Source organism: Callionymus lyra, chromosome 16 (genome assembly GCF_982586985.1).
Source record: "Callionymus lyra chromosome 16, fCalLyr1.hap1.1, whole genome shotgun sequence".
NCBI classification, from domain to species: domain Eukaryota; kingdom Metazoa; phylum Chordata; class Actinopteri; order Syngnathiformes; family Callionymidae; genus Callionymus; species Callionymus lyra.
The window spans coordinates 3,741,785-3,758,536 of NC_141833.1; the positions used below are offsets into that span (position 1 = coordinate 3,741,785).

At 37.3% G+C, this 16,752-nt stretch overlaps 1 protein-coding gene across 2 annotated transcripts; it reads right to left on the reverse strand.

The window, feature by feature from the left end:
* Positions 1-810: 810 nt before the first annotated feature.
* Positions 811-15,356, reverse strand: LOC148063255 (CTD small phosphatase-like protein). Of its 2 annotated transcripts, XM_087810829.1 has the most exons (8): positions 14,715-15,356; positions 7,807-7,964; positions 7,609-7,641; positions 6,030-6,131; positions 5,318-5,374; positions 4,824-4,916; positions 3,652-3,837; positions 811-3,571 (listed from the first exon to the last, which is right to left on the reverse strand). In XM_087810829.1, exons 1-8 carry the CDS (start codon positions 14,788-14,790, stop codon positions 3,446-3,448), a joined length of 831 nt encoding a protein of 276 aa, XP_087666955.1. In that variant the 5' UTR covers positions 14,791-15,356; the 3' UTR covers positions 811-3,445. The 2 variants fall into 2 exon arrangements, with proteins under 2 accessions (XP_087666955.1, XP_087666956.1); XM_087810830.1 differs by lacking the exon at positions 7,609-7,641 and having other exon boundaries at positions 14,715-15,348.
* Between the last annotated feature and the right edge of the window lie 1,396 nt (positions 15,357-16,752).

Consider the following 16,752-nt stretch of genomic DNA (forward strand, 5'->3'; position numbering starts at 1 on the left):
AAGAAAATAATCTCCATCAACCTTTCAGAACCTTTTATTCAATTATTACAACATTTTCCTCTTCATGAACGCCCCGGTATAAAATTCCTCTTCCACTGATTTAGATCATACTTGCGTTTGTTTATTTTTTTGGTGTATTATAAATGAAATATTATATAAATATTTTTTCTCCCTTTCCGCGTGTCATATAAACATAACGTATGTCATGTGAACTGCGATGCCAGAGTTCCACATTTAAGATCCACGTGTTTGTTATTTTCACATTACATTTAAGACCCTCATTCACTATTATGGCTCCTTCTCTTCCTCTTTTGTTTGTTCAGTTGTTCACAACCATCAGGACTTTTTCTTGTGTCATCCATGTTTTTGGCAGAGCGTCAACTTTAAACGGATCTTTATTTGTTCGGAATATTCCGCCAGTTTGAAAACTGCAGTTCAAAGTTCGAAATATAAATGCATTTATTATAAAGACTCGTGTGTGGAGCGCCATCTACGGGCCTTCGAATGAAAACGCCATTTAAAATTTAAATTGTTCAAATCAGCATTAACCTGTTCGTTTGACCAACAGAATATATCAGGAGTCCGCTTTTCTTGTTCAAAAACTACGTTTTAAAGGTGATCATTATCAAATGAATGAATTTTAAACCTGCCAGCCATGCTCTAAAAGCATGTTATAAAGTACCTCTCATAAATACTGACAATAATTCTAGAAATATTAAAAATGTTTAAATTATTCGCACTCATTCAACTGATTTTATTTCTCAATTCATTCAATCGTCCCACCTTACACAAAAAAATAAAGAACAAACATTCGAATATCAATGAAGCTTTTTATTACAGAAAGAAGAAACAAATAAGGTCGCCTATGTCGACAAGATGATGCCCAAACTCCAGAAGCCTCCCCCAAAAAAAAGATTTTACAAGTTTTTAAAGGAGAAAGAAAGTTAAGCGGAACAAATCAGTGACGACAGGATTCAAATATTCAAAGAAGCAGTGAGTAAAATCAAAACCAAACATGTGACCAGAACAGAAAGATGCTGGTGTGAGCGACCCGGAGCCCAGATAGAGAGAACCGAGCCGGAATAAGTATCTCCACCCAGAACAATGTGAGGAAACAAAAAGGGATCTCTGAATAATAAAGGAACTTTCACCCAAGAAAATACTGACGATATAGGTAGAAAAATATCAAAACATTTTCAGAAGTCCATTCGGTAGAAAAGGACATTGCACTGCCCGAACCAAAACCAGACGTTCAAATGCTTTATCGCGCCTACGACGTGTGAGGGAGCAGCAGAGGTCAACCAAACCAGTCCGACGGTGAGACGGCGCCGACTCACTTCTTTGAGGAAGGGGGGTGGGGTGAGGGGGGGAGAGTCTTGGATCTCCATGGGCAGTAAGGCATCAACGCCAGAATGAGTCCTGGTCCGAGACAAGTAGGACCACCTGGATCCAAAACTTCCTTTGGACTGATCACAGCAGCTGGGTAGGGCTGACCTCGCACGCTGTGACCTTTAACCTCTTCCAGGAGCCACCGTCAGGTGAGGAGTCGACCCAGTCGCACTTTGAGACCCCAATAACTGTTTAGAAGTCATTTATAACAGTGTCCTATTGACAGAGATTCTTATTTTTACAGGCTCATTATTTGGCAACAGGGTCACACATCTTTTTTTAATTCATCACAACATTAACCATGTTTTTAACCAATATTACTCAAATCTGTTTTAAGGAACATTGTACAAAAACTGGACTGAATTATTTCCCCCTTTAGATCGATACAATTTACTTTTTTTTTTTTACAATGCATATTGTCTTTTGCAATAATGTTGGTTTTCTCCAGAACTTGCGTTCAATTTAACACGTACTAAAACCGACCGTAAAAGTGATGTGCAAGCATGAATCGATCACGACTGTCGTACGACCTGGTGACACCGTTATAAACACGTTCATAAACCTTCACTGAGGAGCTGTGGGCTCAAACATTGACTTGAATAACACGATGAGCGACTCAGTTCAAAGCTTCATTGGGACCAATTCAAGAGGTCTGGTCCGGTCCCACTGCCCACCTCTCGTCCCCACATTATTGCCGTGAGAGCAGAAGTTACAGCATTTGGTTGCTTGGCTCTTCAAACATAGGCACTGAGGTGAAGAGTCTGGGAGGGAAGAAACCACACTCACACACACACACACTCACTCACACGGCAAGAGAAAGACACACAACATGTCTCCTGGTTCCGAACCAGAGAGACTTGTGCACGTGTCACACTACACTGGACGCCTGGGTTCTGGCGGACCCGAGAACCCGAGCGACACTTCAGCGACTGGGAAGTGGATCTTTTGTGGATGAAACCCCACTGAGCATGTGCAGAGCAAGACAAGCTGAATTGGATTAAAAGCGGAAATTTCACATGTGTATCAACGGGTTAAAAATAAAAATCAAGATATGACGCTTCTTAAAAATCACATTTGGCAACTTGCAGTGGCCGCAGCAGGTGAGGTCATTTCATGATGTCATTTGTTGTGTTTGAGCTTGTCACCATGGTAGCACAACAACATTATGGTTTAAATTGTAAATTTGACTCAACCATAATAGAAATTGAGTGTGCGACAGCATCACCCAGTAAACGTGCATGTATTTATCACCAAATCCCGTAACCGGTCCGTTTATTTGTTGGCACATTTTCAGAAAATAGGTTTTGGCGAATTATTGTCAACTCCACTCCAGAATATGCAAGCTCCCATCTCATGATGCTAGTGTTAGCATGTAGTGTTTTACCTCCTAGCTGCTGCGTGATAACCTCATGTGATACTGAAGACGAATTGGGGTTAAAAACCTCATTTAGACGAATAGGTTGCCAAATATGAATAAAAATGCTGAGTTAGCTTAAAACATAAGCACGTGGCTCTCTTTGTGATAGTTGCGTTGATATCGACTCGGGCGAGAGGGTCGGAGCTGGGAGGAACAAACGGCGAGTAGAAAATGATTCACACAAGGCACTTGATCCAGTAAGAAAGCAGAACCAGAGTCTGTCCACCAGCAGAGACCTGCATAGCAACAAGAGGACTTTTCTCTGCACACCAGTCTGTGATTATTGAAGTTGTTTTTGGCTTTGAGCACTTTTTTTTTTTCACCTAATATTAAAACTTTGTTGGCTTGACAATAAAAACCAGAGGTGGTTCCTCTAAATGTCTAGTCCTGGGTGTGACTCTGGATTCGTCCAGACGTGGAGCTTCACACTCCTGTGAGAGTAAATCCGATGGCACTCAAAAGGCAGCCGGACGTTGGGTCAGGAGTGGGGCAGGAGAAGATTCCACAGTGAGACGTCGGGGCACCCTCCTTGTGAGGGGAGGATAAGAGTGGCACATGAAGGGGGTTCTGCCTGAGTCTGAGAGAGTTGCGGGTGTCCAGAGGTTGGAGGCAGGTGGCGATTACTTGGTGCTCATCCTGCTACCTTCCCCGGAGGTTCTGCAGGACTCCATAGACCTCCTCCTCTTTGCTGAGACCCTCGAAGAAAGGCAGCAGGTCCAGGAGCTCGGTGTCGTTCATGTCATCAAACCAGGACTGGACGGGCACCTGAGGGGACAGAATTGGTCATCCAAACTGGACCAGAAGGAGAGGGATCAAATGATCTATAAGACACTTGTACCACTCACAGCATTCTCCGGGTGAAAGATGTAGGACGCGGGTGAGTTGTCCACTATGATGACATTGCTGAGCTCTCGTCCCAGTCGACTGAGGTCTTTCACGTAGTTCCCTCTGTGGAAAACGCAGGATTCTCTGAAGAGTCGAGCTCTGAACACGCCCCACTGGTCCAGGAGGTCGGCCACAGGGTCAGCATACTATCCAGAGACAACAGAGATGAGTAAATGGCTGCACACTTGTGAAGTTAGCGTGAAACTACAGACTAGGACGCTTCACTCGGGTACACAGCCTCTTCTACTGCTGTTGTATCTGGTGATGTGTTGATGAAGCTTCATGAAGCATTGTCCTCATTTTCAGATTCCACTAGATGTCAATCTTGTTATTTAATCTTTCGCTTAGCACAAATATTTCAATGAAACTTCTCATCAGTTTGAGGCAAGAGCGACATCTACTGAGCAAAAATGATGACAAGGTTTCATGAAGCTTCATCAATACATCACTAGTTGTAACTGGGACTGCTAACTTAATGGTGGTTAAGACATCTTTCCTAGTTAAAGACTGAAGCTAATTATCAGGGTTGACACCTGGAGATGGTCTCAGGAAGAATTTCCATATAGATACGACTTCAGTATTGGTTAGTGGTGCAGTAAATGTTGTAAATTGTATTTTTTTGACAATGCAAATACAAGTTTGTAAGTGTAGCTCAAACTCCAAAAATATACAGTGGTGACCACCGTATTTTACTTGGCTATTCAGGCATGGTAATGTGCGAGTCTATTAATGAAAAGTTGTCTAGAAACTTAAAAAACAAACAATTACTAATAAATAATAAAAATGTCATATTGAAATGGTGTCATAAATTAAGAAAATGTAACTGTAGCTAAGGAAATCTACTACGCAAATCATTAACGTTCAAAATTAACAGACAATAAATACATTTTTTTTAAATGTTAAATATTGTTGCTTTAACAGCTTTTACACTATTAAATAAAGAATTAATATTTGACCACAGTGTTGCAGCCCGCGTTCTAACATACACTACCACCATCTCCGCATTTCTACTTTGTGAAACTCACCATTATGGCTTGTGGAAGAGACATGATGTAGCACAGGAAGTGGTAAAGGCTTAGCCAGGAAGTGGAGAAAAAGCAATCAAAACGGGTCAACTTTTCGAGTAACCTACCTTAGCCAGACTCGCGGTGAAGAGCACACATTCGAAAAGTTCGCCCATCTTCTGGAGAAACTCATCAACGTGAGGTCGCTTCAGCACATACACCTGCAAGAAACACACACATCGAGTTTAACAAGATCACTTTAAGAGTATTTATTGCACTCAGAGTATTTAGACATAAGACTCTTGGTGGCATTATTTAAAAAATAAAAGATTCTTATTTATAATTGTTGAAATATAAAGACGACATGTTAATGGTTAAACGATACTTGGGGTATATAAACAAATAAATAAAGAGATGTATAAATATAGTCGGGGTAAAGGTTTCAATGCCATTTATCTGTAGTTGCTCAGTGACTGCAGCCCTGTGCAAGTAATCATGAACAGGCCAAACAACATACACACAGCCTATCCTGGATTACTTGAACTGGATCACAGACATTCTTCTTCAGGTTCTTGCAAACACTTTCAACAAAAAATTAGAAACATGTCATGTTGTCGGTTACCTGATGAACTGTACCGTCTATCTCCACAGGAACAATAAAGTCTGCGTTGCTGATGGGCTGTGAGAAGAACAGGTCACATATTATTAGTCTGTAATTATTAAATATGTCCCACCAGTGAAGAATATGTAAATACACTTTTATATATATATAAAAGAAAATCTCTTCTCATTGTTGTATAAGAACTGATCAACAGGAGGTAAAAGCAGGGGACTTATGCTCATGATGAAATCATATGAGTGGAAATATTTTTTTGCCGCTGCATAACAAAGCTGCTTAGCATGGTTAATAATATTATGCAAGGACATTGGATTAGCTTGTTTTGCTTGATAGATCATTGATGTTGAATCAACAACAACAGTTAAGGCACGTATTAGGGATCAGAGTGCGAGAATGTCTTAGTACTGCAAAAGTAAAAATTCTGAGAAATACTCACGATCTAGAATTCATGCCAATGTCACCTTAAGGTAAATCTACAGTGTATTCATTTGCATTTATAATATATACTCATACATTGTCTCCTATGGTTTTATTACCAAAGTATACTTTAAGATTTGAAAAAAGGAAAGAAGATTTTTCTCAATATTTTATGATTAAAAAAGAAAAACAATAGCTTATGTAAATTGAGGAGAACAACAAACAAAAACATCCCATATTAAATCATACAATTCATGACTTTCTATTGGCCACACTCTATAATCCCGCCTGGTCTCACCTTGAAAGAGCTGTGTACGAGTGTTTCATCCAAGTCGATCACAACGCACTTTTTACCATAGTCGGATATTTGCATCTCTGGTAGGAGGTGTTTGGCTGGTGGCTGTGAGAAGGGAAAAGAGAAGAATTTTCCTTACTGATCAATGCATTTCAAATCTAAATTACGAGTCTTGTTTTATCTTCCAATAATTGGCATGGATCGCTTTATAGTTATTGCATGCATTCCACCCATGGTGTGGCAGTTACAAAACAGAAATCTATTAAATGTTTTGTGTAGTAACAAAAATATTTGGTACTTTGATGTATGATCATTATAAAACATCCAAACAGGTTACACTTGTTACAGAATTATGGATTCTGACCTACTAACCATTTTAAGTGTAGAATATGTGTTATATTGTTGTATATTGCTATATTTAAACTTAAACCCAAGACGGTGGGTTTAGATGAAACACTGATTCTTAGAATGTTGCCGCAAATTATGTATAAATAAATAAAATGTACACGTTTTTTATAAAGCCAAAATTCATCTTTCTATTCCAATATGTACTCATCAGTAAGCATCTATGAGGAGTTATATATGAGGATTGCTTAAATGTTCTCTGGTGCAATAAAAGAGAAAACATTATGGACTTATTGCTACTCCTAGTAAATGATTATGGTTACAGCCTCAATTTCTGTGAATATGAAACTCAAGGCAAAAAACAAAAAGGTGAGATGAATGTGGTGTCATTACAGCTTGAGGTCACAGGTTGAAGATGACTTTTTTTCAAGCCATGCAGATGTTAGCAAATGTCAAGCAACTTGCACAAACAAGAAGCCCCAAAATGGAAATCCATTTCGCCATGATGACACCAAGATTTGAAATGACATGACAAATGAACTTGGGTGAACCAACAACTGTGCATAACGTTTACTGCCCACAGATAGATGTATGGTTGCACATGCAGTGTCTGCAGTGTCTTTGTCACATGGTTATAGCACATGATATCACTTGTTTGCATAACATATTTTTTCACGAATGAAATAAAAAATTAGTCATAGTCATCCTTTCGCTTTATCAAGGGTATCCTTATGCATTATACTTCAACTGCAAAAATGTGTTTTTAAATATTTACTATTTTAATTTCTTTATGGTTTTATGGTCTGCTTTTTGTTTAATTAGCTTTTATACATTTTACCTCGCAAAAGGTTCGATTATCGCAAAAAACTATTATATTCCAAACGGTCAAAAGAAAAAAAAGATGAAATCTTTGGTATTATAGGCCCAATTTTAAACAATTGTAAAAAAAAAAAACATGGCGATGATGGCATATTATCAGGTTAAATGGCAGCCGATACATGATTCATTATGTGTTTAGCTTCACACCGTCTTAAAATGCAATACAAACCACTGACACCCATGCTGTCCGTGCACACAGGGCAACTCTACTCAAGGAGCTGCGACGGCCTGGACTGAACCACAGTGTGGCAGCAGAGCTAAAGTTCTTAGAGGAGCCAACACAGACACAAAAGCCTGCATGCAAAGAGAAGGAAAGACAGACAGGAAGAGATGAAGAGAGAAAAAGGGCGATACATACACAAGGAACAGGGATGACTTCGACCTGGTCACACTAAAACACAAGAAATAGAAATGTACCATCCAAAACAAACAAACAAAAAACAATGGATGAAGAGGCATTATGAGAGTTTATATACATTATACCTATTGTATATGTATAAAGACAGATATAAAAAAACAAAACAGTAAAGTAGACAAACAAGTAGCAGCTGCTCACCTTTGGAGGAGATCCATTCTCCTCGATCGGCGGAGGCAGGGAGCTGGTGTTTGTGTTTGAAGCTGGAGACTCAACATTGTAGTTGCGGAAGCAGCAGAAGAATGTGCTGAAGATGCTCCGACTCCTTTGCTTCTTTAAGCTGTTGTTGGACTGTGATGCTGTCAATGCAAAAGCAAGAAAAGAAAATATGTTACAGTGCATTTCAGTTGCAACACATGTGGTGTTTCAGAATTGAAGCATTATTGTGAATGGAAAATACTTTGGACAAGTCATCGGTGTATCACAAGACACACAAATATACAAATAACTTCTGTTTAAAGGTTTCAGAACATGAGAGCTGAACAAAAATGGGAACCCAGGAAGGAGTAGGCAAAACCATCGGAGCACGGTAACATGTCTTGAAATGTTGTTTATACTATCCTCTGCCCTCCCTCCTATATCTCATCTGACAGGTGAGGGAGGTACTGTAGTAGCAAACAAGAAATAAGGGGAGGAACACAAACCACAAACTTCAGAAAGCTGCATTCCTCCTCTATGCTATCAGTCATTTATCTACAACCCCTCAGACTCGAACAAGCAGAAGAAGTGGAAGCTAAAAGCATGCTAGAATTTTAATGAAGTGAGCTTAAGTGTAACACAATGTACTCATTAGTTTTTGCCTGGATTAACTGTTTTAATAATAATTTAATGGCAAACTATTTAAATAATGGTTCATAATTTGCTTTGAGCAACAAACATTACTCAGTAATATTTCTCAGATACAATAATACTTAAATAATACTGCAAAAGATATGTGTTGACAAAACATCTGATCCATATCCCAGACACAGTTTCAAACTTCTGAACAGATTTCGGTACAGCAATATTAAATTCAAAGTAGGAATGCAACCCTATTGCACAACCACTGTCACAGGTCACCATTGTTTCGAAGTTGTTATTCTCTTAATAGCTTCTTAAAAACAGCTACACTTGTATCGACACATGTCCATCATCAAACACTTTACCTCTGAACTCAAGTTCGGCATGACAGCTAAGTAGGACAATACAGTCTGCTTCCTGTGAATCATCAACATAAATGCCAGCTTGACTATTAAGAAAAAACAGATTGAAGTTTAGAAAACATCCTTACCAACTGAACCGTCTACAGAAATTTGCCAAAACAGAATATTTAGCTGGGATTGTATAGAAAACTGAATTTAATTAATCACAGTACAAACATGTCAACACTAATGTTATTTTTCTCTCAAGGTAAATCTTACGCGAGCTCTTAGTGTCTCCGCACTGACACACATTTCCTGTGTCTGTGGGCATTTGCGATTTACCCTGCTGAGAGACTGGGAGCTTCCACTACAAACATGCATCAAGTAAAAAGTTAATAAAAAAAAATTGGAACAATTTCTCAGAGCTTCAATAAAAGAGGGATTTTTCAGAAAATTATGGAGGTATTTTGATGACTATTGAGCTTCAGTTGCTACATTAGCATTAGCACCTTAGTCGAAATTACGGTGAGTAGAAAATAACCAGCATTTGAATAACGAGTGAAATATCACTTTAAAGTTGCATCCAGTTCATGACATAACTGCAACAAATAATTGACATAATAGCGAACAATTAAAGTGCCGGTGAAACCATTTTCAGCCTTCTACTTTATTTTTGACAGACAAATGTGCATGACTATAGGTAAAGTCAACAGGGAAAGTTTCTTCCACCATCTCATTTACTAGCAAGTAAAAATACAGAAAAGTAAGCACGGATCTGGGCAAGTTCTTACTTTGAATAAGTCAGGGTTATTGAAAATAAATCTGATGATTATTAGATATTTGCAGCTGTACCCTGCAGGGCAGTATGGGGGTACATAATGTAAATTGCTGCCTAAATTGTTTGTGTGGATATAGTGTTTCAGAAAATAAAAAAACATTATGATGGGGCTTACATTACAAACAATTCAAAAGTTTTCCCTCCCCAAATCAGGGTTCATCAACCTCTTTAAACATCTCATTCTTTTATTCTGTACCGCCACCAATGCAATCCTTATGTTGCGTTTACAATACTGGCAACAAAAAGTTTTTTGACTCTTTAATTATTATGCAAGCTTTTTAATGGTTTGGGGAGCACAGAAATGAAAAGGTGTGTTGTGATAATAAATGCTTAATTAATTTAAAAATCTTCTCCTATTTCTGATACATAATCTTCCTTCCTTGCTTCGCTTTGTCTTTTGCAATTGGTGGCATTTTGTAAGGCCTCAGAAATGGGTCAGATTGGATTTGCTGAGAAGAGATGCTTTACATACATGCACTCTTTTAATTAAAAAATAAATAAATGAATTAATGAAACTATGAATAAAAAAAACCCCCACACTTTTCACTATTCCAAATGGTAAAACTTACTCTTACTAATCTAATCATGTTGTCAGGTAAGTTATGTTAAAGTTGAACATTTGAAATAGGGTTTAAGCATTTGTTTTTGAGGGAGTGTTATGTAATTCAAGACTTATGTGTATGGATTTAAAACACAAGATTTTAATTAAATCACGGACATTTAAGATATAAATTTCAAACAATGGAATTTAATTTTTTTTTCTTACATGGTTCCTACAACTTAAGACAATATATTCAAGTAGTTTAGGCCAAGGCTTGTGAAACTGTAACAAAACTGAAACTGTAACAAATATAACTAACAGCTCTGTGCTTCAGAGAGATGTATGTTCTGTATTGTACTCTCCTCACAAGTAAAGTTATTTAGACCTTAGTGTCTGTTTTTGAGCCTCAGCTCCAAGTCAGTTTCCTAACCAGCCTATTCTTTTCAGATTTTTTTTAAGGATTCACAGGAACCCTACTTTATGACCCTGTGGTTGCCCTGGCTATTTCAAGGAAGTCTAAAAATAGTTACCAAAGATTTAATGAGGATTGGCCATTACAAAGATTTAAGTTAAAGAACACATTATAGTGGTTAGAATATTTAACTCAACATGGAATTTGGACATTGGATTTGTGCGTTGGTTGGCGAATGCTTTAAATAGGTTCATATTCAATATGTTTACTTATCAAGGCCATCACCTGTTTTGACACAACTTTTCCAGCCATTATTTTTCTGAATAATACCTATACATTCCTCTGAAATTACTAGGACTATATACCACAATTTATCCATCGTCACTCATTTACCTCAACAAGTAGTCTTTGTCAACAACAGTGACTCGTCAAACTTTACACATGGCTTATACGCCAATGCATTTAACGTGAGGTCTAATGTTTTTGAAGACAGAATTACGTGCAAGAATAAAAAGAGTAATCATGGTCATCTCCAGTGGTTAAATGTGGACTGGAGGTCAGTGCTAGCCTGGCCAACAGACTTCTGGTCTATATTTAGGGGGGCAGCCCAGCAGTGTGAAAGGCAGGCACATGTTGTAATACAGCCAGAGAAGAACTCTGTGAGCAATAGGTTGTCAATTTCGGTCCAGACGGTTTGGAGCCGCTTCAACAAGTGGAGAGTTACCTGCCAAATTCCTGTACAACAGCTGCTGGGATGTACTTCTATATCCCCGGATTTGAGACATATAAGAGCAAAGAGATCACTGCTAACTTAGTTAAACACAGACAGAATAAATGAATGATTGTGTCATTGAAAAGTTCTAATGCTTTCAACATGTTTTCTAAGTTGATCAATCTTCGGGTGCTATTAATGTGTGACAGGCCATTTGGGGCAAAAAAAGCTAGTTTTCTAGCAAAGTGTATGAGAATTTTCTTTTTACTATGAAATGAAAATGATCATGGATTTATTTAGACATTCATCCCTAAAATACAAAGTGGATACATTCTTCTTTTTAAATGCACTAGTACTCAAGTTGCCACAAAATACCAATTCTAAATGGCTGATTATGTGCTGCCAAACCAGTCTCACTCAGTTCTCAGTGGCGTGAGCAGATGGAATGGTGACTCCTGGCACGCAAATTATTTCCTCGATGTTGAATTGTAAAAGAATACAAACTCTGCCACTTATTGTCATTACACCTCATTCACAGACTGCATTGGGACTGATAAATGACAAACAAACACAAAAACACAGTCAATACAGGCCTGAACTGCTGCTTGCAGCGTAAAAAAGATGGTGGTGTTTGACTAGGCCAGCCGGATCACCGAGAACCCACCAGCAATGGTGAAAGTGCCAGGCACGCAACATCAACAAGCTAAAAATAAAACATGTTTTATCTTATTACTCGATCAACAAATGGAATAATAATAAGCAAATGTTGTTCCTTAATACGTTGAGTGACAACAAGTTAATGCCAGGCGTTCATCAAAACTTGCAAGTATTAAACGGGTAAACGACATTTAATTTCCAGAAAACATTTTCAGTTGGTGGGGCTTAAGTACATTTTCTAATGTAAATATTTAAAATAAAAGGGAGTTTTGTACAAACAGACACATACTGATGAGTATAGAGGTCCAAGACCCATTTAAGAGACACTTAAATCAACACATTAGTTGCCCTTTAAATATTATTTTTTAAATAACTCCTCCATACTCTTCATTCAAGTGAGAAAGTGGAAGCATGCCACCATATTTCTGTAGAATTCTAATAAACTGCAGAGATTGGGTTTCTTCGGGATGATTGCCAAAATTCACAAAAGCAAGTTTTTTCCTGTAGAATTTAAATTATTAAGATGTCACCGTGTGTTTTATTATTCTCCAATAACAAAAAAAAATGTCCATCCTGAGTTTGGTTGAATTAATAATACATCTTAAGAAAGTCCTACAATTCAGTGACAGTAAGGCCAACATTTGACAATGTGATATTCAATTACATTTTGCCTACACTCCCTATAGAGTCACAACTTAACTAGTTGTAAAAGTCTTATCGTACCATGCTCTTCCATCTTATCTGAGATTTCAAAGTATAATGACTTAATTGGGTGTTTAGCATCTTGTGTCACAGCGTTATCAGTTGTGTACTCTTCTTTGAGTTCCAGTATTTCTCATCAGAGGTTGCTACAGCAAGATAGACTCATTCATTTAATAACATAATTGTATTAAAATAATTCAGTAATGTAATCTAGAAAACATTTAAAACAACCACAACAAGGATTACACTTATGGGGCAAAAAGCATAAGCTGCTAGATGAAGGTTTGTGTTCATGTAGTGTTGGAATTATGGGGAATGGTGGGAACTATTAAATATAATCATTATCAACAACTGCTTTACACAGAAATACAATAACTCACATCGTCACTGAGTAAATTCATAGGTAAACAGAACATTTGTCCAAATGTATAAGAAAAACAACCTCAAACTAAACCATATTATTTAATAGAAAACAATAAATACAGTTTAAGGATCATCTTACATTCTGAAAATACTGAAATAATCTATTAAAACCAAGGCTTTTGCTTTTTCTTCATTTAGTAGTTTTTTTGGAACAATGTAATAGTTAAGTGTCGCATAATGGCTTGAATGACAAGAACATTAGTTCATAATAGTGACGCATTAGTACAGATACTACAAAATCCATTTTACCCCAGCTAGCCTTAAAAAAAACACACATTTTGAAGATATAATGAAGTGAATGCAAGACCAAAGGATAACCCTCAACTTTCCTGAATGTGGAATGTGGATATCTCATGATGCCTACGGACCTTTCAAAATACATAAGAACCAACATCATAGAAGGCGGCATTGTTCTGCTTGAAAGACTTAAGAGCTCAGGTTACTAATAGACTGACAATGGAGATGGACACTGATATTGATACACATCCCGTGGGTATTGATGACCCGGAAACTGTCCCACTGGACCCATAACCTCAACAAATCTGGGATATCTGTAACAAAATATTTGCTTTACGCCATTATTTTCGAAATTACAAACATGTTACCTCTCACTCCATAAACTTGAACCTTTTTAAAATGACGTCAGTGTTTGAATCTAGCTTCACTGTTTGACAAATACACGTTGTGAAACATCAGCCGTGTATGATTCAACAGAAGCAAAGTTCAATTTGGAATCCATTACACTGCAATAATTCAGCTTCATCGGTCAACTCTACAAACACTTTTATTTCATACATTGTTAGACCACATGACAATACTTTTTAGAAGCATGAATAAAACCACAGACCACAAAAAACTTTGACATGGAATAACGGTTAACATTTACGGAAACTTAACTACCACAAATACCCTGGAAAAAGTCGCTCAACATCTGAAGGATATTAGCACAGGCAGGCAGACTACCTTATATCAGAAAATCCGGATCAGAACAAACGTATATACTTGAGCATGTCCAACAATGAAAGAGAAACCTAACTTGCACCCAAAAAAAATCAGCAATGAAACTCAGATATTGTCAAAAAAAAAGTGAAAGCGACATTTAACGAAATATTTAATTCACAAAATATAAGACTAATAAGAAGTAGGAAAATTAATCAAAAATAAGTGTTTTATGGAAAGTATTTTAAAATTACTAGGTTACCATCATTTCGATACACACAGACTACTTAGGGGGAAAAAGAATAAAAGCACATATGACTGGAATGTTACAACACATTTAAAATATAACGTTGGAGATGCTGTTGGAATAACTCTCAACGTTGAGCAATAATGCATGAAATATATGAGAAGGATCGAGTTTTGCTATGAAAATATAAGTAACTTGGTTTGTTGGAAGCCAATACTGGGCGCATTAAAAGTCATTGCGTTGCAACTCAATGCAAACGAATCAGTGAAGTGCACAAACAAAGTCAGACCAGCATATATCGCTAACTTGTTGCAGAACTGCATGAGTCTATGAATGATCCGATTCTAGAATGACAAACGTCTGAAACTCTACCAGTGTCATTCACTAGTGGAGCTGCTAGCAGGTTAGCTCCAAAGGCTAACAACGATTCTCCACACTTTTAGTGACTTTTCCTTACCTTTCTCCTGGTTGAAGGATATCGCTTCCTCCTCCTTGGGATTGGAAACCTGGGTTATGATGGACATGTGGTCCATTGAGACGGATGGTTATTCCTTTTTGTTACCCCCACAGTTTTATCCCGACTAGCGCGCTCGCTGTGCTAGCTACGGTTAGCTAGCGGAGGATGACCAGTCACTAGTCCCGGGTGAAAAGCGTTCGAACAGCGGGAGTAGCCCGCCAGCTAGCACGGTGGATGGAGGCCAGAGAGAGGCTGTCATTCATGCCCCCGCGTTCAATACCATGCCTGGACCTGACTCTCGACGCGAAGTCTGTGTAAACAACAACAGTAACGTTGGTTTTAGCTGAAGTCCAGTTAGCAAAGCGCTGCAGTTAGCGTGTCCCGCGGTCACGCACGGAACGAGTCGCGTAAAAGGAGTCGAAGAAGTCTAATGGCGGTCCTGGAATGATGAGCTTTTCGTAAAGTCGCCTCTTGCTAAGCAACACTTCTCACTGGAGTTCTACACTGACACCGTCCCTGTGCAACATGGAGGCTCCAGCGTTGAGTTGAAGCGGGGGCGCTGGAGTGGGCGGGGCCTGGCGGGGATGGGCGGGGCCTAGTGAGTGGGTGGCTGAGAGTGGAAGCTGCTGCGTGGTGTGGGAGGAGATGGAATGTATCAAGGGAAAGTATTTGACTTACCAGGCTTTCAATTGTAATACGTTTCCTGTACGACCCCAGTGTTTAAATGTACAATCCTCTTTAAAAAAACAGAGATTAAAACATTTAAACTGCCAAGTGCATGTATTTTGATATTGCATTCATGTTTAAATCACTGTCTTCTTCTAAACTCTGTAAAGTAATAACAATATTTGCTTTGTAAACATTATCACACATGTCATGTTAAACAAATCCAAATATCCATATGGTATATCAGCACCAAAGCACTTGTATAGATGTGCAAACTTAACAAAGTAGTAGTTAAGTAGTAGTTTATTATTTAAATCTTATGAGCTTTAAAAAAGTAAGTTTTGGGCTAAACTTTTTAATTGTAAAAAACTAACTAAAAACGAACTAACTAAAAACTAAAATCAGATTAATATTGAATGTGATTATAATATTGGTCGAAAATTAGTAATATAAAATGGAAACAACTTGTAATATTATATAAACAATCATAGGAGTTGTGAGAGTTATGTTTGTTTCTGTATAATTATTTGTAATTATTAAATTAATACAACAAATATTATTATTATGGTGTGCTATTTCATTCAATTAGGTAAGGTTAGGTAGAACTTTATTGAAATTGTTTTTTCCCACTTAGCCACAGCAATACAGAATTTTTTCATAAAAAAAATAAAATAAGAACAAGAACAAAGAGAAATAAAGAGAAAGAACAAGATGATACAATCTAAGTCTAAGATAAAGAACATAGATCAAAGAAAAATAACAAACTCAGAATTGTACAATGTAATAGCCCGAGGAATGAATGAGTCCTTGAGTCTATTTGTTTTGCAACTGGGAAGGAACATTCGTGGACTTTATGAAACATATATACATATCATAATTCACAAATTATGAACATACATTTCGAAGATCGTTTGTATAAATTAGTTACTACTTGGGAAAACATATATGAATGAAAAAGGTTATCTTCTGAAGTCTTTTTTTAAAAAGGTGATTTAATTTACATTTGAAATAGAAAGAAAATTAAGTATCATTAAAATGTTTAAAAGTGCATAAGTAAATGTTGATATATGGACTGTTTAAATATTCTAACAGAAACTTTCAACCGTCAGAAAAAATATTATTTGACCTTGCAGTTTTGTAAGAAGAATTATTTATTCTTGTAGTCTTCAGTGACAGGATGTGATGTGTCTTATTATTTACTGCTTCACCAACGTAGTCAAAAAAATGGAGATTATGGAAACGGCACACATTGTATTCAGTGGATTTAAAAAAAAGATTATTTAAACAAAAGAAATGATTGTCAACAAAGATGAGCTGTAACATGAAGGTAAGACAAAATAAAAAAACATTTAAATAATAAGACAAAACTAGA

Bases quoted from the DNA above. Each gene is read 5' to 3' on its own strand.
- LOC148063255 (XM_087810829.1), bottom strand. From the start codon at position 14,790: ATGGACCACATGTCCATCATAACCCAGGTTTCCAATCCCAAGGAGGAG. The intron at 7,965-14,714 runs GTAAGGAAAAGT...TTGCATTGACAG, and splicing joins ATCCTTCAACCAGGAGAAAG to CATCACAGTCCAACAACAGC. The intron at 7,642-7,806 runs GTGAGCAGCTGC...CTTGTGTTTTAG, and splicing joins AGAATGGATCTCCTCCAAAG to TGTGACCAGGTCGAAGTCAT.